The sequence below is a fragment of the Gopherus flavomarginatus genome, assembly GCF_025201925.1.
Source record: "Gopherus flavomarginatus isolate rGopFla2 chromosome 13 unlocalized genomic scaffold, rGopFla2.mat.asm SUPER_13_unloc_5, whole genome shotgun sequence".
Taxonomy (NCBI): Eukaryota; Metazoa; Chordata; order Testudines; family Testudinidae; genus Gopherus; species Gopherus flavomarginatus.
Window position 1 is genome coordinate 325814 of NW_026114613.1, and position 25519 is coordinate 351332.

At 48.1% G+C, this 25519-nt stretch overlaps 1 protein-coding gene and 1 long non-coding RNA gene across 12 annotated transcripts in view; both read right to left on the reverse strand.

Annotated features, from left to right (window-relative positions):
• Positions 1-1917: 1917 nt before the first annotated feature.
• Positions 1918-11853, reverse strand: LOC127041852 (uncharacterized). Of its 2 annotated transcripts, XR_007771732.1 has the most exons (4): positions 11779-11853; positions 4512-4595; positions 2846-2889; positions 1918-2216 (listed from the first exon to the last, which is right to left on the reverse strand). It is a non-coding gene; the product is annotated as an uncharacterized LOC127041852 (long non-coding RNA). The 2 variants fall into 2 exon arrangements; XR_007771731.1 differs by lacking the exon at positions 11779-11853 and having other exon boundaries at positions 4512-4808.
• A 4614-nt stretch (positions 11854-16467) lies between these two features.
• Positions 16468-25519, reverse strand: part of LOC127041851 (gametocyte-specific factor 1-like) — a 77282-nt gene continuing 68230 nt past the window's right edge. For 6 of the 10 annotated variants that reach the window (XM_050935651.1, XM_050935653.1, XM_050935652.1 and 3 more), the window contains one exon: positions 16519-17237. In XM_050935651.1, coding sequence (XP_050791608.1) covers positions 17155-17237 — 83 coding nt within the window. In that variant the 3' untranslated portion in view covers positions 16519-17154. Of the gene's footprint in view, positions 17238-25093; positions 25231-25316; positions 25481-25519 lie in introns of all 10 variants that reach the window. The other 4 variants (XR_007771730.1, XR_007771728.1, XR_007771729.1 and 1 more) reach the window with 4 other exon arrangements.

The following is a 25519-nucleotide window of genomic DNA, read 5'->3' on the forward strand; positions in this document are numbered from 1 at the left end:
GGGGGTCTCTGTGACCGAACCCATCACATTCTCCTACTGGCAAAGAGCAGCTTCAAGGGAGACCTTACAGCAACACAGCTGTAGCGGTACAGCAGTGCTGCTGTAAGGTCTGTAGTGTGGACATAGCCTATGAGTACTATAGCTACTCCTTGCCACAGCTATGAAAACAAAACTGTCAGATGATACCTTCTAGAGAAGATAGAAGGGAAAGGACAGATGGTATTGTAGCTATAGCATTCTAAATGTATCAACCAGGAAGTATGTGGGCCAATTACTTGTGCCAAATAGCAGGGTCGGAGGAAGGGGAAGGTGACAATGCCATGGACAGAACTGGGAATAGACCATCTCTAGTAGGTGGTAATGTAGCTGGGGAACTCGTGTACATAACAAAAATAATGACTGCTTGGCAGTCTCAAAAATGAAATTTTATCACAGCAGCGGGGCTAATGGCCTACCCTAGGTCACTCCACAGATTCTCTACTGAGGGGGAACAGTACTCTATCTGTGCAATAGACATGGTCTTACAGCTCTCTTCCTCTGACTGCTAACGTCTCTATGAAAGGAGTTCAGTTGTCCTTTGCCAGAATAGTGATTCTGTGAGGGGGGGAGATGTTTATTTGGGGGGAATTAAAAAGGAGAGCTCCTTAGGTCTAACAGACACAGAATAACCCCTTGAGGGGAAGGAAGCACACTTTTAAGTTGGAGATAATGTAGCTTAAAAATAAACTTTTCTATTTTCCTTTGTACAGCAAATTCCAATTCAAGAGCTTGTTTATGGTTGAAAACATAGATTTGTATTGGAGTGGCGTGCACAGTATCAGAAAACTGCAACTTGTCCTGGAACTAGTCTACAGTTTTCTTATAACATGTAAAAAAGCATCCCTAATAGTAATAGTGCACGTCACAATATGGTGAGATGGTATTTTTACAAAGAAGGAAAATGTATATAAACACAAAAGAATTACTCTTAAAAATGAAGAGTATGCTGCCTCGAGAGTTGAGTTTTCTCTCCAGGATCAGCCTCATCCCCAAATGATGATTACAAAGGAGGCAAAAGCTGGATGGAGAAGGTGCACAAGTCCCATTGACTTTTAGAGGACTTGTTCTCATGTCACTAAGCTGCTTTGGAAAATCCAACCCAAGTGCTCCATGTGCTCTGTAATCTTGACAAGAAATTCTACTAGTCTTCCATTGTCCCTCACTGAGGGAAAACATTTCAGCTAATTTGTGTGCAGTTTTGGTTTCCTAGAACATGGCAGGAATGCTTAAGCATGTGCAGTGTGGCTTCTCAATAACAGAATCAGTTATTAAAGTATATAATTACTAAACATACCATATGTGGCACCTACAATCCATACTGGTTTGAATTTTGGGAGGCAGGACTGTGATTAAAGTCATTAGATCCCAATCTGTCCTGGCAATTTTGGTTCTGGGTCAAATCCAAAACTAGAAAGAGCCTTCCTTCAGTTTGCAGTTCAGATGGAACTGAAACTTCACAAGAAGAGCCAAACTTCCAAAAATCTTACAGGAACTCTCCCAAGAACAATTGCTCTCAGGAGGCATCCAGTGGTGCTGGTGGCTGGTGGAAATGGATTTTACAACATATCTCCATTTGGGATCAGAATCTTAAGAAACTGAATCTGGGCTTCCCGTTTGATATTCTTGAAGTCAAGTTAACATAGGCCTACTAATTTTTTTTTCAGTATTTATGTAGCACTCTACAGCTGGAGAGCTCAGAGCATTTGATATGCTGGTTAGGCATTGTCTCCATGTTAAAGATGGAGATGCTGAAGAGCAGAGAGGTTAAACATTTTGCCCAAACTCTTGCCAGAACAAAAGTTGCCTGATGTAAACACTAGGTAACACTGCTTCTTTCCTAATTTAGAGCCAGACATCCATCCAATAGCTGATTTAATATTTAATGGGTAGAAAGCAAAGGTTTATTACAGTATTTTAAAGAATAAGTTTATAGGCTGGTATGAATTTAAACCCCTGCAACTCTTTTATCAATGTGCAATGAGACTGCCAAGAGAAAGAAAAACGCTGTAGCTGTGGGAAGTAGATGACCAGCAGTACTACTAAGGCACGGTATTATCAGTTTCTTCCTTCTAGTGATTCAGGCTGAGTTGAGGGTAGATAAATGTTGTTTCCAGGAATGACATTATGTCCTTCGCCATCTACAAGAGCATCCCACTGATCAAAATCTTTCTTCAGACCTGTAGAATGTGGAAGCAAAACACATGTGACCAAAACAACTACTGTCTGAAGGAGACAAATGCAAAACTGATTAATTAAAATTAAACTACCAGATAATGAGCTAATTCCTTTCCAATTTCATCTTTTAAATCAAACTGGTTTGGAAGATGTTGGAACAAAATAAAGTAGGAAGTGGGGAAACCTTAAATGATTTACATATCTCAAATTAGAAATAAACAAAATGAAGAAAATTTAAATGTTCCTAACTTGAGGCACTTTAACCCAATCTTGCAGCTGGGAGAAACTTTTTACAGTCATGTTACAAACCCAGAGAAAAAAGTCAACTATCGAAGTATTCACACATTTTCAGCAAGAGGCAGGTCAGCAAATACTGAGATAATTCACATTTTGATTTTTGGCTTAAAGGAAATAGTGGGTTAGTTTGAGGAGCTGCATAGGAATAAAGAGTTAACACTTATTCGTATAGAACTTAATAGTCACCCGAGCCTTTTAAACAAAACTACTTTTTAATACTGCTACTTACCTAAATGTTTCTGCAAGAAGGCTAAGGAAGCTTTGTTGCTAATATCTATAGCTATGTTTGGGTCTATTTCTCCCTCTCATTTGAAAATCTTTCCAACAAACTTACCACTCAGGAAAGTAAAATCTGGAAAACTCTGATGTACTGATCCCCTGTAACATAAAAGAGATAGTTTTAAATAAGTTAATAGGAAGGCAGTTTTGCAATAAAAGGTAATGCGTGTAAATCAAGTGATTTGCAAAGATAATCATGGATTATATATTTAATTGGGATAGGACACTTCTATTCCTCTATTGCTACTGCTGCTTCAGGCCTTATCTATACTCTGTTATTTGGGAATAGCTATTGCGTGTTAAATTCAAATCCTGCCTTAATCAGAATAACTTTCAAATGTAGAAAAATCCAAAGGGTAAATTCTGTCTTGAAGTACGTGTCTACAGGAGCAGCCTTGAAGTCGAGGACAGCAATTCTGTCTATGAATCTGATATCCTTAGGGCTGCAATAATCCTCTGCCCCTAACAGCTCTTGCCCAGTTGGTTGGGATGTGTTATCTAATGGATCCAAATAATCATATTCATTGGATTTGCTCCCCACACTCTCCAAATGCCCCTGAAGGACCCTTGAAACTGTTAATAGAGTCACAGATTCCTGGGCCAGAAGGGATCATCTAGTCTGACCTTCAGTATAACACAGGCCATAGAACTTCCCGCCAAAATATCCTAGAGCATATTTTTAGAAAAAACACCCAATCTTGATTTTAATGCTAGTGATGGAGTATCCATGACCCGTAGTAAATTGTTCCAAAGGTTAATTACCCCTGTTGAAAATGTATTCCTTATTTCCAGTCCAAATTTGTCTAGCTTCAACTTCCAGCCACTGGATCATGTTTTATCTTTCTCTGCTGGACTGAAGATCCCATTATCAAATATTTGTTCCGCATGTAGATATTTATAGACTGTGATCAAGTTACCTCTTAGCCTTTGTTACGCTAAACAGATTGAGCTCCTTGAGTAGTGGTGGGCAACCCCCAGCCCATCAGCATAAGCTGATTGTTAGGCTGTGAGACATTTTCCAGATGTTGACTGTCCGCAGGCACAGCCCCCTGCAGCTCTTAGTGGCCACGGTTCGCCATTCACTACTTACTGTCCTTGAGCCTATCGCTATAAGGCATGTTTTCTAATCTAATCAGTCTCGTGGATCTTCTTTGAACCCTCTCCAGTTTATCAACATCCTTGTTGTGTTTGTCACTGAAGGAATACAAACCCCTTGTGTGGGCTTCTTATGTTTTTCTCCACCCCATCACCTTCAGGGCCTTCTGTGCGAGTGGATGGGTCAGGAATTTTTAGAATTTGTCCTAACTACTGGCTACAGAGGTGTTCTCTGCTTAGGAGAGATGAAGTTCTCAAAAAGGACTCTCTTCTTATGGTCTTGGGCAAGTCACATGACTCAGCTCCACAGAAGTATTTAAGCACCTACCTTCAATTGAAATGATTTGTTAGTAGTCCAGGGAAGTGGCTGGGGTATGCAGATCCACAGGTCACAAATCCCACCGGGGTGTTGCATAGTGGACTGCAGTTGTTACTCTAGCTCCCAGTCTCTCAGCCAGGTTACACAGATACTATGGTGATGGCCACAGCATAAGAACCTGAATACAATAGAATAAATATCTTGCATCTTTGGTTGGATTACATGGGAAGTCTGTATTGATTCTGTGCACAAAGCCCTTTGCTATGAGGCCAGACTTTTATATGAAGAGATTTGAAAACGAAAATACCTTGCATGGTAAATACTTCTGGTGAGGTTGTAATAACTGGCACCGCTAGATTCCTACAGGTAAATGACCAACTCTGGTTAGAAGCTGTCATAAACAGATAGTTAAGAGTTAATAGAACAGAAGTACTTGATATCTCTTTTGCCTGTAAAGGGTTAACAAGATCAGTGAGCCTGGCTGTCACCTGACCATAGGACCAATCAGGGGACAGGATACTTTCAAATCTTGAGGGAGGGAAGTTTTTGTGCGTGCTGTTAAATTTTGGTTGTTGTTCTCTCTGGGTTCTGAGAGTGACCAGACGTGCAACCAGGTTTCTCTCCAATCTCTCCAATACAGGCTCTTATAAGTTCAGAATAGTGAGTATTAGGTAAGTAAGGCAAGTTAGGCTTATGTTTGTTTTCTTTATTTGCAAATGTGTATTTGGCTGGGAGGAGTTCAAATGTGTATTTGGCTGGGAGGAGTTCAAATTGGTATTTGGCTGAAAAGATTTTAATTTGTACTTGTATACTTAGGCTGGGAGGGTATTCCCAGTGTCTATAGCTGAAAGACTCCGTACCTATTCCATTTTAAATTTACAAAGATAATTTTTACTGTTTTTTGCTCTTTAATTAAAGTTTTTCTTGTTTAAGAACCTGATTGTTTTTGTATTGTGGTGTGAGACCTCAGGGGACGGGGTCTGGATTCACCAGGGAATTGGTGGGGAGAAAGGAGGGAAGGGGGAGAGAGAGGCTAATTTCTCTCTGTGTCAGGATTACTTTCTCTCTCAGGAAGAATCTGGGAGGGGGAAAGAGAAGGAGGGGGGGGAAGATGCATTTTCCTCTCTGTTTTGTGATTCAAGGAGTTTGAATCACGCAGTGATCTTCCAGGGTAACCCAGGGACAGGAAGCCTGGGAGAGGCAATGGTAGGGGAAAGGGTTTACGTTCCTTGTGTTGAGATCCAGAGGGTCTGGGTCTTGGGAGTCCCCGGGCAAGGTTTTGGGGGGACCAGAGTGTACCAGGCACTGGAATTCCTGGTTGGTGGCAGCACTACAGGTTCTAAGCTGGGATTGAACTTAGAGGAATTCATGCTGGTACCCCATCTTTTGGATGCTGAGGTTCAGAGTGGGGATTGTACCATGACATGTTAGGCAGCGTGTGAGATAAGATAGAATCCAAAAGCCAGTGAGGTTTTTATTTCTCTCCCTGCTAGCTATCTGCAGGCAGACTGAGAGGTTTGGGTTTAAAAGCAAAAGTCAGTAGGATTTTTTCTTTCTCTTCCCTTGCTAGCTGTGTGTAAAGCAGACTAGAGGAGATTGTGTTAAAAGCAAAGGTCTGCAAGTTTTTTTGGTCTCTCTCTTCTGAGTACTCTGAAGGCAGAGGCACTAGGATTTAACAAGGATCTTTTTTTAAATAAAGGGACTCCAGTTGTGAGTCACCATATACCAGCAAAACACATTTGCAAATGAATGGTTTTTTTTCCTTTCTAACTCTGTCGGGAATAGCTAGGTAGAAGGAGTTTAAAAACGACTCTGTTGCTAAGCAACCCTGAGGCAATGGAGAAGCAGCATTTCAGGCAGTAAACAGCAGACGGAGCCCCAATAGAAGAAAACAGAACCCATGACTACCAAGAATGCCCTGAAACAGGAACGAGCGAGACTAGAGGCAGAAGAACAAATCAAAGATGCAGACCACAGGCGAGACATGGAAAAAAAACTACAAGAGACGGAGCTGAGAGAAAGAGAAAGAGAGGCCACCCATAGGAGAGAGCTGGAGATAAAAGAGAAAGAGTTGGAACTCCAGAGGAAGGCCCACCGGCAGGCCCCGGAATTAGCGCAGGCTAGGCAGCATGCTCCAGCCAACCCTAACAACCCTTCGCCAGTTATTGTTCCATATCCAAAGAGATTTCCCACCTACAAGGCAGGTGATGACACTGAAGCCTTCTTAGAGAATTTTGAAAGAGCCTGCCTTGGGTACAACATCCCTGAAGACCAGTACATGATATAACTGAGGCCACAGCTCATTAGACCCTTAGCAGAGGTGGCGGCTGAAATGCCTAAGGAGAAAATGAACGATTATAAACTTTTTCAAACCAAGGCCAGATACAGAATGGGGATAACACCTGAACATGCCCGTCGGCGGTTCAGAGCCCTAAAATGGAAACCAGATGTGTCATTCCCCCGACACGCCTACCACATTGCAAAGAATTATGAAGCCTGGATATCAGGAACAAAGGTTAACAATCTGGACAAGCTGCACCTCCTGATACAAATGGAGCAGTTCTTAGATGGTGTTCCTGAAGAAACAGAAATGTACATCCTAGATGGGAAGCCCAAAACGGTAACTGAGGTGGGGGAGATTGGAGCCAAATGGATGGATGTGGCAGAAAAGAAAAAAGCTACTGTCAAGGGGAGCGACTACCCCAGGGGGCACACCGACAATAAACCCTATCACAGAGGGCAACCCAGGACCCCACTTACAACCCAAGGAAAGCCGCTGACGCCCTATTCTCTCACCTCACCAATCTCCAGTAACCCACCTCGGCCCAGTGACCAGTCAGCTGGGCGATGCTTCAAGTGTAATGAACTGGGACATATAAAGGCCAACTGCCCCAAGAACCTCAACCGAGTGCAGTTCATTATATCTCCATCACTCCAAAGATTCCCAGGCTCAGATGCCTCTCAAATACCCTCGGAGCGAAGGTAAATTTTGGGAGTGGGCGGAAAGAATGTTATCGCGTGAAGAGACACTGGGGCACAAGTGTCAGCTATCCACCAATCCTTGGTGGACCCCAAATTCATCAACCCAAAGGCTCAAGTGACAATTTTCCCCTTCATGTCACAAGCGGTAAACTTGCCTACAGCTAAACTGCCTGTCCAATACAAAGGCTGGTCAGGAATGTGGAATTTGCAGTCTACGACAATTATCACATCCCCATGCTACTGGGGGAAGACTTGGCCAACCAGGTAAAGTGGGCCAAGACGGTGGGAATGATTACATGCGGCCAAGCCCGGCAAGCTTCCAGACCCATCCCTGTTCCTGAACCGTCCACAGAGGCCCCGTCTGTGTTGGCAGAGACCCAGACAAAGGTAGTGGACTCGGATTCCCTGCCAACGACTGCAACAGCCACAGTACTTCCAGTCCCAGACCCAGACCTGGAAACGCAACCAGCACCAGAACTACTGCCAGCACTGACGCCAGCGCTTGCAAACACATCTTCAACCCCAACGTCAGAGGGCGTCAGCGAGCCTGAACTGGCAGAAGCAGCAAACAACCAGACCCAAGAGGCTCAGCCAGAGCCTGAAATACCACCTGGTGCACCAGCGGAGAGCAGTTCACCAGCCACGAAAACAACCCCATCACCTACATCGCTTCCCGAAGGACCAAGCCGAAGTCCACAGTCTGAGGAGGAACTGGTGTCTCCAACCTCCAGGAAACAGTTCCAGACCGAGCAGGAAGCAGATGACAGCCTTCAGAAAGCTTGGGTGGCGGCATGGAGCACCTCACCACCTCTCAGTTCTTCTAACAGATCTTGGTTTGTTATAGAACAAGGACTTTTATATAGGGAAACTCTTTCTGGTGGACACCGGGAAGACTGGCATCTACAAAAACAGTTGGTGGTTCCAACTAAGTACCGGGGGAAGCTCTTACGCTTAGCCCATGATCATCCCAGTGGCCATGCTGGGGTGAACAGTACCAAAGACAGGTTGGGGAAGTCCTTCCACTGGGAGGGGATGGGCAAGGATGTTGCCAAGTATGTCCGGTCTTGTGAGGTATGCCAAAGAGTGGGAAAGCCCCAAGACCAGGTCAAGGCCCCTCTCCAGCCACTCCCCATAATAGAGGTCCCATTTCAGGAAGTAGCTGTGGATATTCTGGGTCCTTTCCCAAAAAAGACCCCCAGAGGAAAGCAGTACATATTAACTTTCACGGACTTTGCTACCCGATGGCCAGAAGCAGTAGCTCTAGGCAACATTAGGGCTAAAACTGTGTGCCAGGCTCTAATAGACATTTTTGCCAGAGTAGGTTGGCCCTCCGATATCCTTACGAATTCCGGGACAAATTTCCTGGCAGGGACCATGAAATAACTGTGGGAAACTCATGGGGTGAATAACTTGGTTGCCACCCCGTACCACCATCAAAGCAATGGCCTGGTGGAAAGGTTTAATGGAACTTTGGGGGCCATGATCCGTAAATTCGTGAATGAACACTCCAATGACCGGGACCTAGTGTTGCAGCAGTTGCTCTTTGCTTACAGGGCTGTACCACATCCCATTTTAGGGTTCTCACCATTTGAACTTGTGTATGGCCACGAGGTTAAGGAGCCATTACAGTTGGTGAAGCAGCAATGGGAGGGGTTTACACCCTCTCCAGGAACTAACATTTTGGACTTTGGAAGCAACCTACAAAACACCCTCCAACACTCTTTAGCCCTCGTTAAAGAAAACCTAAAAGATGCTCAAAAAGTGCAAAAGGCCTGGTATGATAGACATACCAGAGAGCGTTCCTTCAAGGTAGGAGACCAGGTTATGGTCTTAAAGGCGCAACAGGCCCATAAAATGGAAGCATCATGGGAAGGGCCATTCAAGGTCCAAGAGCACCTGGGAGCTGTTAACTACCTCTTAGCATTTCCCAATTCCTCCCTAAAGCCCAGAGTGTACCACATTAATTCTCTCAAGCCCTTTTATTACAGAGACTTCCAGGTTTGTCAGTTTACAGCCCAGGGAGGAGATGATGCTGAGTGGCCTGACGGTGTCTGCAATGAAGGGAAAAGCGACGGTGGCGTGAAAGAGGTGAACCTCTCCACAACCCGGAAATGTCTGCAGCGGCAACAGATCAAGAAGTTGATGCACTCCCCTGTAAAAGTTCCCTAACATCAACTGGTTAAAAATTGTCCTTGCAATGTGAAGAATCTTGTATTTTTACATAATTAGTGGCATATGTAAGGATGCATGTGTTTATTGATCTGTTTATTTTAAAGTTCTAGGGAGAAATCACTGCCAGTGTGGTTCCACACTGTCAGCGATTTGGGGGGGCGTGTCATAAACAGATAAGAAAAGTTAATAGCACAGAAGTACTTTATATCTCTTTGACTATAAAGGGTTAACAAGTTCAGTAAGCCTGGCTGTAACCTGACCAGAGGACCAATCAGGAGACAGGATACTTTCAAATCTTGAGGGAGGGAAGTTTTTGTGCTGTGCTGTTAGTGTTTGGTGGTTGTTCACTCTGGGGGCTCAGAGTGAACAGACGTGCAACCAGGTTTCTCTCCAATCTCACTGATACAGGCTCTTATAAGTTCAAAGTAGTGAGTACTAGATAGATAAAGCGAGTTAGGCTTATGTTTGTTTTCTTTATTTGCAATTGTGCATTTGGCTGGAAGGAGTTCAAATTGGTATTTTGCTGAAAAGATTTTAATTTGTATTTGTATACTTAGGCTGGGAGGGTGTTTCCAGTGTCTATAGCCGAAAAACCCTGTACCTATTCCATCTTAAATTTACAAGATCATTTTTACTGTTTTTCTCTCTTTAATTAAAAGTTTCTTCTTTAAGAACCTGATTGCTTTTTTATTCTGGTGTGAGACCCCAGGGGATGGGGTCTGGATTCACCAGGGAATTGGTGGGGAGAAAGGAGGGAAGGGGGAGAGAGAGGCTAATTTCTCTCTGTGTCAGGATTACTTTCTCTCTCAGGAAGAGTCAGGGAGGGGGAAAGAGAAGGAGGGAGGAAGGTGAATTGTGCTCTCTGTTTTGTGATTCAAGGAGTTTGAATCACACAGTGATCTTCCAGGGTAACCCAGGGAGGGGAAGCCTAGGAGAGGCAACAGTGGGGGAAAGGGTTTACTTTCCTTGTGTTGAGATCCAGAGGATCTGGGTCTTGGGGGTCCCCAGGCAAGGTTTTGGGGGGACCAGAGTGTACCAGGCACTGGAATTTCTGGTTGGTGGCAGCACTACGGGTTCTAAGCTGGGATTGATCTTAGAGGAATTCATGCTGGTACCCCATCTTTTGGACGCTAAGGTTCAGAGTGGGGATTGTACCATGACAGGCTTCCTCCCTCACGCACATGGGGAGAAGTTAACAGGAACAGAGAAGTGTATTTCTAACAGGATTGCTGCCTCTAAAGCACCTGCTTCTGGCATGGCCAGCTTCCATTTCCCTGTCCTCAGGGCTCCTCAGTGGTTTCACAGAGGCTCTCACAGCCTGTTATGCCCTTACTGAGGCTGACTTAGCACAAACGGCTCCAAAACAGAGTCCTCCAAGTCCCAATCAAGAGTGTATATATTTTAAGATTTGTATCTTCATTCTTTCCACTCAGAGGCCTGCCTGCCTGGAGCCTTACCTGCCTTGGCAGGCCACTCCCAGTCCTACCCAGCTGGAGCCGCCTTCTTCTCTGCAGCTTCCCCGGGATTTTTCCTTACCTATCACAGAGACCTGACTGGGGGCTGGGGCACATAACCCTGTCATGTGATCTTCATTTTCCCCATTTGTGGAAAAACAGGTCACAGACGGGACCAAGACCTATGGGGCCAGCTGCCCTGTGACAGTGTCCACATTATCTGAGAGACCGGGGCACATCAGTTCTTTCCTACCTCTGCAAACTCAGGCAGGAGTCTCCAAGTAGCTCTCTTGGTGGCTCCATTTATGCCCTGCAGACCCATGTACTGGCCCAGTTCTGACCTCGGTTATACCCATGCAATCTGCAGCCCTTAGTCAGGCTGTACAGGTGTAACATGAGCAGGAGCAGGCCTTTACAGCTTTGGGTACTGCAGGGGTGTGTCTAGGGAAGTTCCATTAGATTTCTGGCTGCCCAACTAGAACAGCATCTTCCAAGAGTGACTATTGCAGGAGTGCACAGAGCTGTTGGAGGGGCAAGAGCCCAGCTGGCCAGAAGGTGAGGCCAGCCCCAAGTGTCAAACACAAACCAACCTAAAAGTCAGGCCCCAAAACCCCATGAAATCTTACGAGTTGGTTTCTTTTTGCCTGATGGTTACAGAGCATATAGGATTACACAGTCCATGTTTTCAACCTTTCCTCTCAACCAGGGGAGGGCACATCTAGACACGTGTTTGAAATCATTCTTAGCTTCCCAGCTGCTCAGGCTTTACAAAAAAAGCCACCAAGGATCATGAGACTTGCACTAAAGTTACCAGTGCCATAGCTCTTGACAATAACATGGCTACCCCTCTGATAGTAGAGCTGGGACATTCACACCAGTGGGGGACCCAGCCTGATCTGTGGCCCTCTTTTCCCAAAGGGGTGCAGAGTGGCTGCTAGAAGACGCGAGAGGAGAGTTAGCTCTTACCTTTGACTTGTGCTTAAGGTACAGTTTGCCTTGAAGCCAAGAACAAAAGGAGAAGTGGCAGCAGGCTCATCTGCATCTCAGGAGGAAAAGCCTAGAGTGAGTGCACAATGAAAGGCTTCTGGACCAATTTGAACACACTAAAACTCTACACTCTCAGATCACATGAACAGGAGGCCATTGGCCCTGCTCTTTCCCCCAGACCACTTACTTGGAACAGATCCCGTTCCAGAGTTCTCCTGTTTCAGAAGGAAGATGGAACTCCATGCTCTGGGTGTCCTAAGCCTCTAACTGCTAGAAGCTGGGAGTGGACCACTTGGAAGTTGACCTGTTCTGTTCACTCCCTCTGAAGCAGCTGGTGCTGGCCACTGTCAGAAGACCAGATACTGGACTAGACGGACCAATGGTCTGACCCAGTATGGCCATTCTTATGGGTGATCACTGTGCTAGCCCTGCTCTTGCTGCCCTCCCGGGTTATATGGGGCATGGGCATGCAGAGGAATCACAATGCCCAGGGTGCTAGCCGGTCTGTTGGAAGGGGTTCTCTCTTGGGATTTGGGAGCACTGCCAACACCCTGTATGGTACGTGCTCAGGCCCTCAGTAACAGCCCAGAGAGGTTTTATACCTGCACAACAATTAAGCTTGTAATTGACAGGCAGGGGCCTGGCACAGAGGGTTGGAGCAGGATATAGACTTGCAAGAGGCTTCCTGCCCACACTGCTGACAACTCATGAGATGTTTGCAGTGTTGGTGCAGCAGCGCCCATCCCAGGAGGAGAGAGGCAGGGTAAGGGAGGCCAGATCTTTTATTGGATCAAAGCCAGTTGGAGATGCAAGCTTTGGAGCCATGAAGAGCTGATCTTCAGGGCTGGGAAAGGAACTCAGAGCATCACAGCTAAAGAGAAGGTGGAGCAGATTCGCCAGCACATATTCTAAACACTGACACGAAGGAACCATGGAAGGTGAAGTGACTTGTTAAAACCCCTCCAGTCATAGGGGAAAAGCAGCTGATGTACTTAATGGTTTTTTTGCCCATCTTCATGAACAAGGTCAGCTCCCAGACTACTGCACTGGGCAGCACGGTAAGGGAAGGAGGTGACCAGTCCTCTGTGCAGAAAGAAGTGGTTTGAGACTATTTAGAAAAGCTGGACGAGCACAAGTCCCTGGGACCGGATGTGCTGCATCCGAGGGTGCTATAGGAGTTGACAGATGTGATTGCAGAGCCATTGGCCATTATCTTTGAAAACTCATGGCGATCGAGGGAGGTCCCGGATGACTGGAAAAAGACTAATGTAGTGCTCATCTTTAAGATAAGGGCAGGAGGAGGATCTGTGGAATTACAGGCCAATCAGCCTCACCTCAGTCCCTGGAAAAATTCTGAAGTATGGAACAGTCAGCATGGATTCACCAAGGGCAAGTCATGCCTGACTAACCTAATTGCCTTCTATGAAGAGGGAACTGGCTCTCTGAATGAGGAGAAAGTAGTAATCTGTTATTCCTTGACTTTAGCAAAGCTTCTGATACAGTCTCCCACAGTATTCTTGCCATAAGGTGGCTAGAAAGCAGGCTAGATTGTCAGGCTCAATGGCTCCATGTCCAGTTGGCAGCTGGTATCAAGCGGAGTGCCCCAAGGGTCAGTCCTGGTGCTGGTTTTGTTCAATATCTTCATTAATGATCTGCAGGACTGCACCCTCAGCAAGTTTGCAGACGACATTCAACTGGGAGGAGTGGTAGATACACTGGAGGGAGGGATAGGATATAGAGGGACCTAAACAAATTAGAGGATTGGACCAGAAGAAATCTGATGAGGTTCAACAAGGACAAGCGCACAGAATCCTGCACTTAAGATGGAAGAATCCCATACACTGTTACAGACTGAGACTGAATGGCTAGGCAGCAGTTCTGCAGAAAAGGACCTAGAGGTTAGTGGACAAGAAGCTGGACAGGAGCCAGCATGCCCTTATTGCCAGGAAGGCTAACAGCATTTTGGGCTGTATAAGTAGAGGCATTGCCAGCAAATCGAGGGATGTGATCATTCACCTCTATTCGGCATTGGTGAGGCCTCATCTGGAGTACTGTGTCCAGTTTTGGGCCCCACACTACAAAAAGGATGTGGAAAAATTGGAAAGAATCTAGCAGATGGCAACAAAAATTATTAGGGGGCTGGAGCACATGACTTATGGGGAGAGGCTGAGGGAACTGGGATTATTTAGTCTGCAGAGGAGAAGAGTGAGGGGGGATTTGATAGCTGCTTTCAACTACCTGAAAGAGGGTTCCAAAAAGGATGCATCTAGACTGTTCTCAGTGGTACCAGATGACAGAACAAGGAGTAATGGTCTCAAGTTGCAGTGGGGGAGGTTTAGGTTGGATACTGGGGAAAAAACTTTCACTAGGAGGGTGGTGAAGCACTGGAATGGGTTACGTAGGGAGGTGGTGGAATCTCCTTCCTTAGAGGTTTTTAAGGTCGAGCTTCTCAAAGCTCTGGCTGGGATGATTTAGTTGGGAATCGGTCCTGCTTTGAGCAGGAGGTTGGACTAGATACCTCCTGAGGTCCCTTCCAGCCCTGATATTCTAGGATAAGAAGCAATGGGCTGAAATAGCAGTAAGGGAGATTTAGGTTAGCCATACGGAGAGAACTTCCTGTCAGGGCAGTTAAGCATGGGAATAAATTGTCCAGTGAGGTTGTGGACTCCCCATCATTGGACATTCTTAAAAGCAAGTTAGACAAATACCTGTCAGGGATGGTCTACATCAGAGGTGGCCAATCTGTGGCTTCAAAGCCACATGCGGCTCTTCAGAAGTTAATATGCGGTTCCTTGTATAGGCACCAACTCTGGGGCTGAGCTACAGGCACCAACTTTCCAATGTGCCGGGAGGTGCTCACTGCTCAACAGCTGGCTCTGCCACACAGGGCTGGCGCCAGCATTTTTTGCCACCCCATGTGGCAAAGAAACACACACCAACACCTGATTGAGCTGCCGCCGAATTCGAGGAGAGGGAGCGAAAGGTCCCTGCTGAATTGCCTAAGTCCCCAGACATGCCGCCCCTTTCTATTGGCCACGGCAGGTAACTGCTTCCTTCTCCGGTGCCTGGAGCCAGCCCTGCTGCTCCTACTTCACTCCTTCCAAGCCCCTTGCTCCTCCCCCCAACCCCGAGAGCCTCCTGCATGCCACTAAACAGCTCATTGGGAAGTGTGTGGAAGGAGGGGGAGGCCCTGATCAGCGGGGCTGCTGATTTATTACTGGTTTCAGAGTAGCAGCCATGTTAGTCTGTATCCACAAAAAGAACAGGAGTACTTGTGGCACCTTAGAGATTATTACCGTGGCTCTTTGGCAATGTACATTGGTAAATTCTGGCTCCTTTTCTGGCTCAGTCTGGCCACCCCTAGTCTAGATAATACTTACTCCTGCCTTGAATGCAAGGGACTGCACTAGAGGACCTTGAGGTCTCTTCCACTCCTGCAATTCTATGGGTTGTAGTTAGACTCACACTCAGTGGGGACCTCGCCAGGAAAGATTTTTCCTGAACTCACTTTTCTCATCTTCACTCCCCAGCCTCTCCAAGATCATCAGAAGCAAGCTCCCCACAGACCAGGACACCAACTCAAAGCAGCACCGCACCCTGCCCAAACAGTTGCAAACCCCACCCCCCCACAGCTCCACTTTCAAGATCCATGGGTCCTAGATGTGCGCAGGATCTGATAGGCATTAAACACCACCACCAACAACGTGGGTGAAGCCAGCCAGCCAGTCATGAGGCTGTCAAATGAACTCGCAGGAAAATAAGCTAAGAACACTCTGGGCTGGTCTACACTGGCACTTCACAGCACTGCAACTTTCTTGCTTGGATTGTGAAAAAACACTTCTCCCCTCCCCATTCCTCCCTCCAGGCACTGCATGGGTCAGCACCGTAACATGCTAGTACAGCTTATGCACCAGCACTGGTAGCCACACCCCTTAGGGAGGTGGGTTTTTTTAGAGCATTGGGAGAGCGCTCTCCCAGCGCTATTCTGTGACTACACAAGCCGTGGACAAGTCCTCGGTATCCAGCCTCTCAGTCCTTGTCCTCAGATGAAGCCTGCGCAATCCCTGCAAAAGATGAGCCTGAAAGCTGAAATTCCTAACTCTGCTAGACACCAAAAATCATGGACTGGAGAGAGAGACTGGAGCTATAATCCACTAACAACTCTCCCTACCCGACAGCTGCCTTCCCCCTTATGATTGGAGGGATGTTAACAGGCCACTTCACCATGAATGGTCCCTTGAAATGCGTTAACTACTTATGCAAGATCCAGCAGGAAGGCTCAGTCCTGTCCCGGAGGAGCCAGCGGTTGCTCTCACTGATTTGAGTAGCAGGGGATCTGGCCTTGTCCATGCTATGGGGTTTCAGGGAAGAGATTCCCACTGCTTTGGATAAGCCAACAGGCACAGGAGAAACCTCAGCTCCTGGAACAAAGTGCCACCATATTAAATCTGCAGCCCCAGAGCCCTGATGTCAAATTCCAACAATATTGAAGCTGTGGGAGCTCAGTGGGGCAAAGGAGCTCAGCAGGGGTAAGCCTGCCAGTGTCCCCCAAGTGCACACACAGCCTTGCCAGCTACAGCATACTTTGGCCATAGTAGGATTTGACATGTTAACCACACCCCCTCAGACCCCTGCCCACTGGACACCATGTTTAGAATTTAAAGCTGGTAAGTGTTGCATTATACAGCTTAATTTAATAAACGAGTCAAGACAAAGCAGTCGTACTCTAGCATGTGTTAAACTGGTCGAGTGAAACACTAGCCACCACAAACACCAAACCTTTAATCCTATTTAAAACAAAAGCCCACAGTGGTCTAAACGGAGTTATCTACAGGGGGAGTTGACCAGAGTAGCTATTCTGAGATAGTGGCCCAATAAGGTGGGGGCTATTTCAGAACAAGCATCATTGTATTCCAGGATTTCTTCACTTATGAAGCACATGAATTATTCTGGAATTGAAGTCACAGATTCTGAAGTACTCAGAGAAGGATCACGGAACGCCAGTCAGCTTCCATGTGTAGACAAGGTATAGTAGTGACAGGTAACGCTAAAGGCAGCATGGTGTGTGGTTTCACGCTCTAAGGCCTGGTCTACACTAAAACTTACACCGACCTCACAATGTCCCTTCGGAATGTGAAACATTCATCCCTCGAGAGATGTAGTTAAGCCAATTTAAGCCCTGGTATAGACACTGGCAGGTCAATGAAAGACCTCTTCCACTGACCTAGCTACATCCTTGAGGGGGTGGATTACACCTACACTATAGTACCACAGCCTCAGTCAAGTCCTGTAAGCCATAGGTGCCACATGCCAGTGACCGAGACAAGAGTTTCTTCATGGATACTCATCTGCTTCTCAGTTCTCCTGGCAGGGGGGACACTGCCAGGATCTTGGGGTCTCTTTCACTTCCTTCTTGAGACTGAAGGTCATTGATGTCCCTGCAAGCAAGCAGAGATGACACGTTACAGGACTTGGAAGGAAGAGGAGAAGCAGGGTAGCTTGTCTAGGAGTGAAACATAGTTGTCTACATGGATCAGGGCTCAGTTCTGTTAGCCAGAGGCCCAGAATTACAAGGGGTCAGAGGCCACATTTAATTGGAGATGCTCCTTAGTGGAGCAGATTTTAGCCAGACTCAGGTCAGACTGAAGTGTGTCCAGGGTCTTTGCTCTCCTGCGCTGGACGCACCTCACTCCAGCCAGCTGGACAGCCTTCATTCCCCAGGGCACAAGCTCATCTTCCCCAAAGTTCCTTCCATGCACTGAATGGAGAAGCCTTTTAAAGCCAAACAGCTTGACAAGCTGAGAAGCGTTGGCTCCTACAGCCCTAGCTTGGAAGACCAGAGAACTTCCCACAATCACCCTGACCTTACACAATGGGGCCAATATGGTTCCACTGCTATAAATGGGTCTCACGCAGAGCTGATGCCATCAGTCCTACAGTGCTCAGTACAGACACTGATGTCTAGAGTTCTCAGTACAGCCGTGGGGCCAGATTCTCATCACAGCCAATTCCTACCCTGAGGAAACGTGAGTTTCCTGTCCCAAAGCAGGACAAAATAAAAGCCAAACAAAAACAAAAAATCCACCAGGTTTATCAACCCTCTCCCAATTTGGTTCAAGTGAAAATGTTTTGTTTGACTATTTTGTTTAACTATGGATTAGTTTCAAACAGTCATTTTGAACAAGCCCCCGAACAAAAGAGAAGAGTGCCACCCCACCGTCCCACCACTGTGCCACCTGAAGCCCCCGCCTCCCATCCGAGCGCCACACCTCCCAAAGACTCCACCCCCCTAGAGTGCCGCACTAAGCTCCCGCCTCCCCCGAGCACCGTGCAGCACAAGCCCCCCCCCCGAGCGCTGCACAGCCCGAAGCCCCTGCCCCTCCAAGCGACGCACTGCCGAAAAAACAAAAAAAACCCGAGCACTGCCCCGCCCCAAGATGCTGCTCCAAGCACATGCTTGGTTGGCTGGTGTTTGGAGCTGGCCCTGATTTTGAACCAGAAAACTGGATTTTCTGGTTTCAAGAGCCAAAAGGATGGGACTCAGATTTTCCAAGTTGCCGTGTGTGTCAAAGCCCAAAGAACCCTTTCCCATGAGGTGTTCACGGAGATCAGCGTTTTGACAAAAATGTTTCACTGATATTCCCCACTGGTTTTGCTCAGTACCTACTTAGCCATTCAGCAGAGCCCAACATCCTGAGCCCGGCAGCAGCCTCAGGCTCTAGGTGGCAGAACCCTTTCTTCTTCCCAGCATCACCCCCAACCAGGGCCGGCTTTAGGTCGATTCAGCCGATTCCCGTGAATCGGGCCCCACGGCTAAGAGGGCCCCGTGCCCTAGGCGCCTTTTTAAATTTTTTTTACTTACCCTGGCTGAGGTATGCTCTGGGGTCTTCCATGGCCCCACTCCCCTGACCAAAGCGCCTGCTGGAGCGCGACTGCCCCGCAGCCCCGCTCTCCCGGCTTGAGCTCCGGTCAGAGCACGGAAAGCTGCCTCGCAGCCCCGCTCTCCCGGCTGGAGCTCCAGTCGGAGCGCCGCAAGTCCCATTCTCCCAGCTGGAGCTCTGGCCAGAGCGCGGCAAGCCCCGCTCTCCTGGCTGGAGCTCCAGCCGGAGTACGGCAAGCCCTGCTCTCCTGGCTGGAGCTCCGGCTGGAGTGTGGCAAGTCCTACCCTGCAGCCCCACTCTCCCAGCTGGAGCTCCAGGCTCTTTAAATAGCCCCCAGAGCCCTGGGATAGTGGGGGGCTCCGGGGGCTATTTAAAGGGCCGGGGCTCCAGCTGCCTCTGCCACCCTGTCCTTTAAATAGCCACCGGAGACCCACCGCCCCCATGCATTCCCCAGAGCTCCCACAGCTATTTAAGAGGTCCGAGGCAGGGTAAAAGCAGGGGAGCCCCGGGCCCTTTAAATAGCCCCCAGAGCCCTGGGATAGCGGGAGGCGTGGGGGCAATTTAAAGGGCCGGGGCTCCAGCTGCCTCTGCTGCACCCCCTGCCCTGCCCGCATCAGCCCCCCTCCCGCCTGCAGCCAGCTCTGCACCCCGTGCTCACAGCCAGCCCCTGCCAAACTCCCTGCCCTGTCTCCAACCCCCCAACCTGTCAGGGTTACAATCCCCCTACAAGTCTGGCCTGCAGAGCCTCTTGGCTGAGGCATCTCCCTGTGTAGGGCAAACTGCCCAGGGTCCCCCCTTGCTCTCCCCAGCTGCACACCACACCTGGCTCCAGACTGCTCCAGCCCCAGCTCCACCACTCTGCCTCAGCCTGGCTGCTGCTCTGCCTCCAGCTCCCTGGGCTGCTTTTCTGGCCTCTCTGCAGGGCTAGCTCTACGTTTTTTGCTGCCCCAAGCAAAGAAAATATTTGGCTGCCCTCCTTTCCCCGTTTTTTTATTTTATTTTGGTGGCTTTTACACATGTTTACACAGCACGTACACATACTTGTTTCACACCGTTGGTGATGTTGAAGGGGGCTGATGTGGCTCCATCAGACAAAACTTCGCCTGTCATGCTGTCATGAAAAAGGCGTATAAACTGCTTGTGTACAGAGCTGTTCTCTCATCTTTTGTACAGGTGCGAAACAGGGACAGTATATCGGTGCCACATCAAGCAGCTCAAAGTATTCCACATGCGCTGCGTCCACTACATCATGAAGACCTGCGGCAAGACAAAGTGCCCAATCTCGAGGTTCTCGAGAGAGCCCAGATGATAAGCATCGAAATGATGATCATGAAGTCGCAGCTACGTTGGACCGGTCATGTCAGCCACAGGGATGCCAACAGAATCCCCCGTCAGCTTCTGTATGGTGAGCTCTCCCAGGGCATCTGGCATATAGGTCATCCACAGAAACATTACAAGGACTCCATCAAAGCCAATCTGCAGTACAGCAGTATCAAACCTAGGGACACTGTGTTCTGTCGCTGGTGGCGTCCTCAGTGTCATGCAACAGTCAGAAATACCTGCATCGCCTTTGAGGAAGGCCGCTGCCGGCGTCTACAAGAGGCACACGAACGACGTCACAGAGCATCAGCAGTGCACAATCCACTGACCGCAAACTTCCCATGCACCATCTGCAGCAAAATATGCACCTCTAGAATTGGCTTGCACAGTCATCAGAGGGCACACCATGAGACCAGCAATAGATGATCTGCACAGATTTGTCATCATCGGGTGAATGGACTACCAAGTACACAGCCCGTAATTTGTGTTGTTTTCCACTCTGCTCAGCAATGGCTGTTGAAAGCTCTTTAACCTCTTTCCGGCTGCCCAGAGAATCCAGGGGGCCTGGGGCTAAGCAATTTCAGGGGCCCCTTCCATAAAAATGTTGCAATACTATAGAATACTACACTCTTGTGGGGGCCCCTGCAGGACCCAGGGCAAATTGCCCCACTTGCCCCACCTCTGGGTGGCCCTGCCTCATTCCAAGGACATCTCTTAGATTCAAGAGGAAGATGGGGCTTGTATTCATCACTTGGTTTACTGGGGGCATCTTGTCTTATTAAAGGGGACTCTCTTTTGCATTTGCTCTTCTTTCAGTGCAGAACTTCACTTCCCACCCAGACTGGAAGCGAGATCAGAGAGTTTCACTCCTTAAAGTCTAAACACCAAGCGTGTTTCTTTCCCCCACTTCTTTCTCCTTTTGGTAAAAGGCTCCTGGTGTCTTTCTCTTTCACCTTAATTGGAAGGAATGCCCCCTGACCCCCACCCCCGCCCGGTCCCCGCTTTCCCATCACCACCCTCCTTCCAGTGACCTGCTCCTGTAGCGAATGCCTCACATGTCTAGGGTCGGAAAATATCCTCCAGATCAAAAGGGAAGTGTGTGTGAGGGGAGGGAATTAGGACAACGGGGTCTGGGGGTGCCATTCAGTCTGTCCCAGGGCCATGAAAAACCTCACCTGGACAGTTTAGCTCCTAAATCTCTCTCTCCTCTTCCCCAACACTAGCAGGGTTTGCATCCAAGCAGCTGTGAATTACACTTACTGATGGGGATGGTTTCCTGTTTGTTGTTTTACTGCAGCTAGACAATCTGCACGAGTTACTGGATGCTCTTTTGCTAGCAGGGCTGCACTTTAAGGCATTTGGGTTTGGGAACCCCCCAACCCTTTGCAGCTCAGATCGCTCTGCAAAAAGACCAAAGGAAAGCAGTGGTCGATCCTCAGCTGCTGTGAATTGACACTGATTTCAGCTCTGACCATTCCCACCATCTGAGGAGCTGCCCCCAAAGGTGTTTCTCAGCTACACCTAGCAAGAGTGACACGGGTCCAGGACTCTTTCCACCACCTGAGGCCCCAATCCTGCTCTCATGAGAGAGAAATCAGCACAGATCCTTGTCGATCCCTGCATGACACTGTCGGACTGGGTTCCTGAGCATGACTGGCTAGCCGGGGGAGCCATAACAGTTGTAAACAGCAGCCTGCCCCAGGACGACACTGAGTTTTCTCTCCTTTGACTTCCAATCAGCTCTTCCCACGGTGACATCCCCGCTGGGTGAGCTGCGGTTGCTTTGCACATCACTTCCATAATGGTGAACAGGGCAATTGTTTGCAGGATCAAGTGACCCGCTCCTGAAACCCCCATAGACCACATTCAATTACACAACCTGCCTTCCCTAGACTCTGCCCTGTGGATGCACAGGGGAGGACAAAACCCTGCATTAGCGGAGTCGGTAATTGTGAGAATGGGAAATGTGACCAAGGGTGTCCATTGCCCTGGAAAGTCATGATGACGGCTCATATCCATATCAACTGCACTGACGGCAAGGAGCAGAACAGAGATATCCACAGCCATGCACCCGGACAGCTCCTATCCCAAATGGGACAACTCTGAGCAGGTGGAACTGACAGTGCAGGGAGTAAGCAGCACACCTGGGAAACGCAGTAAAGGTGAGCTGGCCTGAGGAAGGGTGGGCTTGTGATTAAGGAGCTGCCCTGGGAGTCAGGAGGCCTGTGTCCGATTCCTGGCTTCGCTAATTTGAAGTTGGTCGGTGCCAACAATCAGGACTGTTTCTTTCTCTCTCCCAAGTAGCGTCTTGGTTAAGTCTGGATATTTCAGTCATTCATATAAACTCCTTTCTTATCATGGGGCAAACTCATCGCTGGGTCAGTCCAGTGTCTTTAGTGTTGCTATTCGAGGGACGAAACTGGTCCTGTGGGTAGGGTGACCAGACAGCAAGTGTGAAAAATCGGGATGGGGTTGGGGATAATAGGAGCCTATATAAGAGAGAGACAAAAATTGGGTCTGTCCCTATAAAATCAGGACATCTGGTCACCCTACCACCTGTGAGCCTGCCCATATCTTCCCATTAGAGCCTGAGAGGATTCTCATGCTCCCTTGAAGGCAGGGGCTTCTCAATTTGGGGGTCACACTCACCTTCCCTCCCCATATTGCCAAAAGCGAGAAGGACTCCCAACATGGAAAATGGAACACAGACAAGGCTGAGAACTACCTCAAGGTATTTACCCTACTGTGAATCCCTCACCTCCCTTTGTCCAGTCATCTTCTCTTGTAGGGAACTATGTTCAGTCTCTCCCAAAAGGGAATGTAGAAGGGGATGATCCCGCATTGAGAGATCTAACCAGTGTTGCTCCCCACAACTCTTTGCCTCTCCAGCTCCACCCAAGGAAAGGCCATTGCGATCCTGTGTATCCTGCTGGTGATTTGCATTGCAGTGGCCACAGCTTTCATCGTGGTGAACCTTGGGAAATGTAAGTCTCCTGTTCATTTCTACCTCGGCCTCAGATTTCACCTGCCAAGAATGAGGCTGTTTTGACTAGTTTTTGGTGGATTTTAGCAGTAGGGCACAAAATTGGGCTGAGAATGGAGGCTCAGCTGTGATGTTAATTATGGAGCACTTGCCCGTGCTAGGTAACTTTCACCCAACTCTGAGATAAGGTGACAGGATTCTCAAAGGGATGGGATGTCTTTAGAATAACTCCCGCTAGCTTTCCATAAGATTTGTGCTTCGAAATCTCAGAAAAATACCACCCAAAATCAGTAACTAGGCCATGTTTGTGGTAACAATTTCAAGGCTGTTAAAATATTCATACAACATTTTTCTTTTTTCAACTGTGTGCTGGGACCAGTGCAAAGGATTGGCTGCGGCTCCTGCTAGCAGAGAGGGAATGTAGGGAGTGAGAACAATGCAATGTGGGCAAGGCACAGTGCACTGCCACAGTTGCCTCTTCCACATTAACACAAGGAGAGCTTGGGCCTGACAAATGCATTCCTTTCCTTTTTAACTTTGCAACGAGCTAACCACACACAAACCGAGGCAGGCTCCTCGTAGAAGTAGCCAACTTTCTGCTCTGCACAGCAGTCAGAGCCCTGCACTGCTCTGCGAAGGCTGAACCTTTCCACTCTCGGCTTTGCTATGCTCCTTTGAGCTCTCTAGTCACATTCCGCACCCGTGTGTAACAGTGGCAGCTGCACTGCACATCTTGGGGCCACTGGCAGCTCAGTGTAACATAGAGCAGCCCTAATACAGCTCTACATTGTACCAAGCTGATATCCAGAATAATGAATCCCTGTGTTGAGCACAGTGCGCCTGTAGCGGAGGATCACAGCTGGCATAAGGGAATGGACATCAGCAGTCTTGGGTAGTAACTGGGAGGAAAATGCACTTTACAGCAGCACTAATATCCCCACAGATATGGGTTTCCCTTGCTCACACATTTTAATCTGCTATCAAAAGTTTCATGTTTACAGTGTCCCAGGGTCTTGCCGAAGCCCAGCTGGATCAAGATACGATTAGAAGAGATTCCAAGAGAAATCTGTCACATCACCAGGATTATCTAGGTGAGAGGATAAAGCAAATGTTTCTATTCCTCGTTGGACTTGGTGAATCTTTTTTGTTCTCTACATCTCAAGAGTGCGGATAGTCTGACCCAAGGGGTCTGTTGCATGGCTGGTGGAAGTTGATGTAGCTCATTCAAATTTAGCAGAGCAGAGCAGACATACATCTGCTGGGGATCTGACCATAGCTCAGACAGGTCTGTAGATTATTGTTGGGAATAGGACAACCAGACGAGTTGGAAGCAGCTCTTAGAAGTTGTTGGATAACATTGTTCTCTTCCTAGGATCACTGATTGTCCAATGAGATTTTGTTCTGATGAAGTCACATTTCTCTCAATGTCTCATTGGCTGAGATATTGATGCTGCTGGGGAAGCCTTGGCGTAGATGCAATTGGTCCGTCCCAGGAGTAGGCATGTGCCTGGGGCTCCCATAAACAGCCACTGATTGGATGAATGGGAAGCGAGACCTGTGTCCTCCAGGACAGACCCCAGCTCAAACAAAGTATGGAAGCAGTCATCTGAACAGGGGAGAAGTGTGGTGGTGAGTCTCCACTCATCCAGCAGGTGGTCCATGCCAATCCACCTAACCTTGGGACCATTGTACAGGGGCAGGGCCTGATGCCCCTGGATTGCCTCAATGCAGTCCTGGGTCTGACCTGTTCTTTCCACCACAATCCCCCTCAGGGGGTCACTGGCTGGATCTCCCTGAATAAACGTTGTTGTTAACTTCCCAATTTTCCTCTGGGACCCTCAACACTGTAACAAGCCTGCACCCACCTGGACTGCGTGGGTGTCACTGTGCAGGACATCATGGGCACTGAGAACATCACAGTAACAGTGAGTTGGTACTCAGACCCTGCTCCTCCAAATGGAGTCTGAGCCCCAGCTGATAGGTGTTGGCTGGTGTTGGCTAGTGTTGTGGCTAAGGCATGGGCTAGACCTCAGAAGATCTGGCTTCAATTCCCAGTTTTGCTGCTGACTTGAAAGAGTCACTTCATTTCCCTGTGCCTCAGTTTCATTACCTGTGAAATGGGTAACATTCCTTGTCTATTTGTATTGTAAGATCTTCAGCACAGAGACAAGTGCGTGTCTCTCATTTCGTCACTGTGCAGTGCCCAGAACAACAGGGTGTCAGTATCAGTTGGGGTCTGTGCAGCATCTGGAACAAGAAGACCTCAATCTCATCTGGGGCTTCTAGGCAATAATATTGAAATAGTAGTAAGTGAAACCCATTTACAACCTTACCACTTGCTGCCTGTAATGGGGGGACAATCACCTCTTGACTGACTCCTGCTGCTGCATCTGGTACTGAAGTACTTCCTCCTGCTCCTGGCGCCCCCTGTAGGTTGTCACCTTCAGCGGCTCTGCCCTCTGGCCAAGTCACACAGTCAAAAATGGATGAACACCTTCTGAAGTAGGAAAGAGTTCAACAACTGTCACCCCTCTCT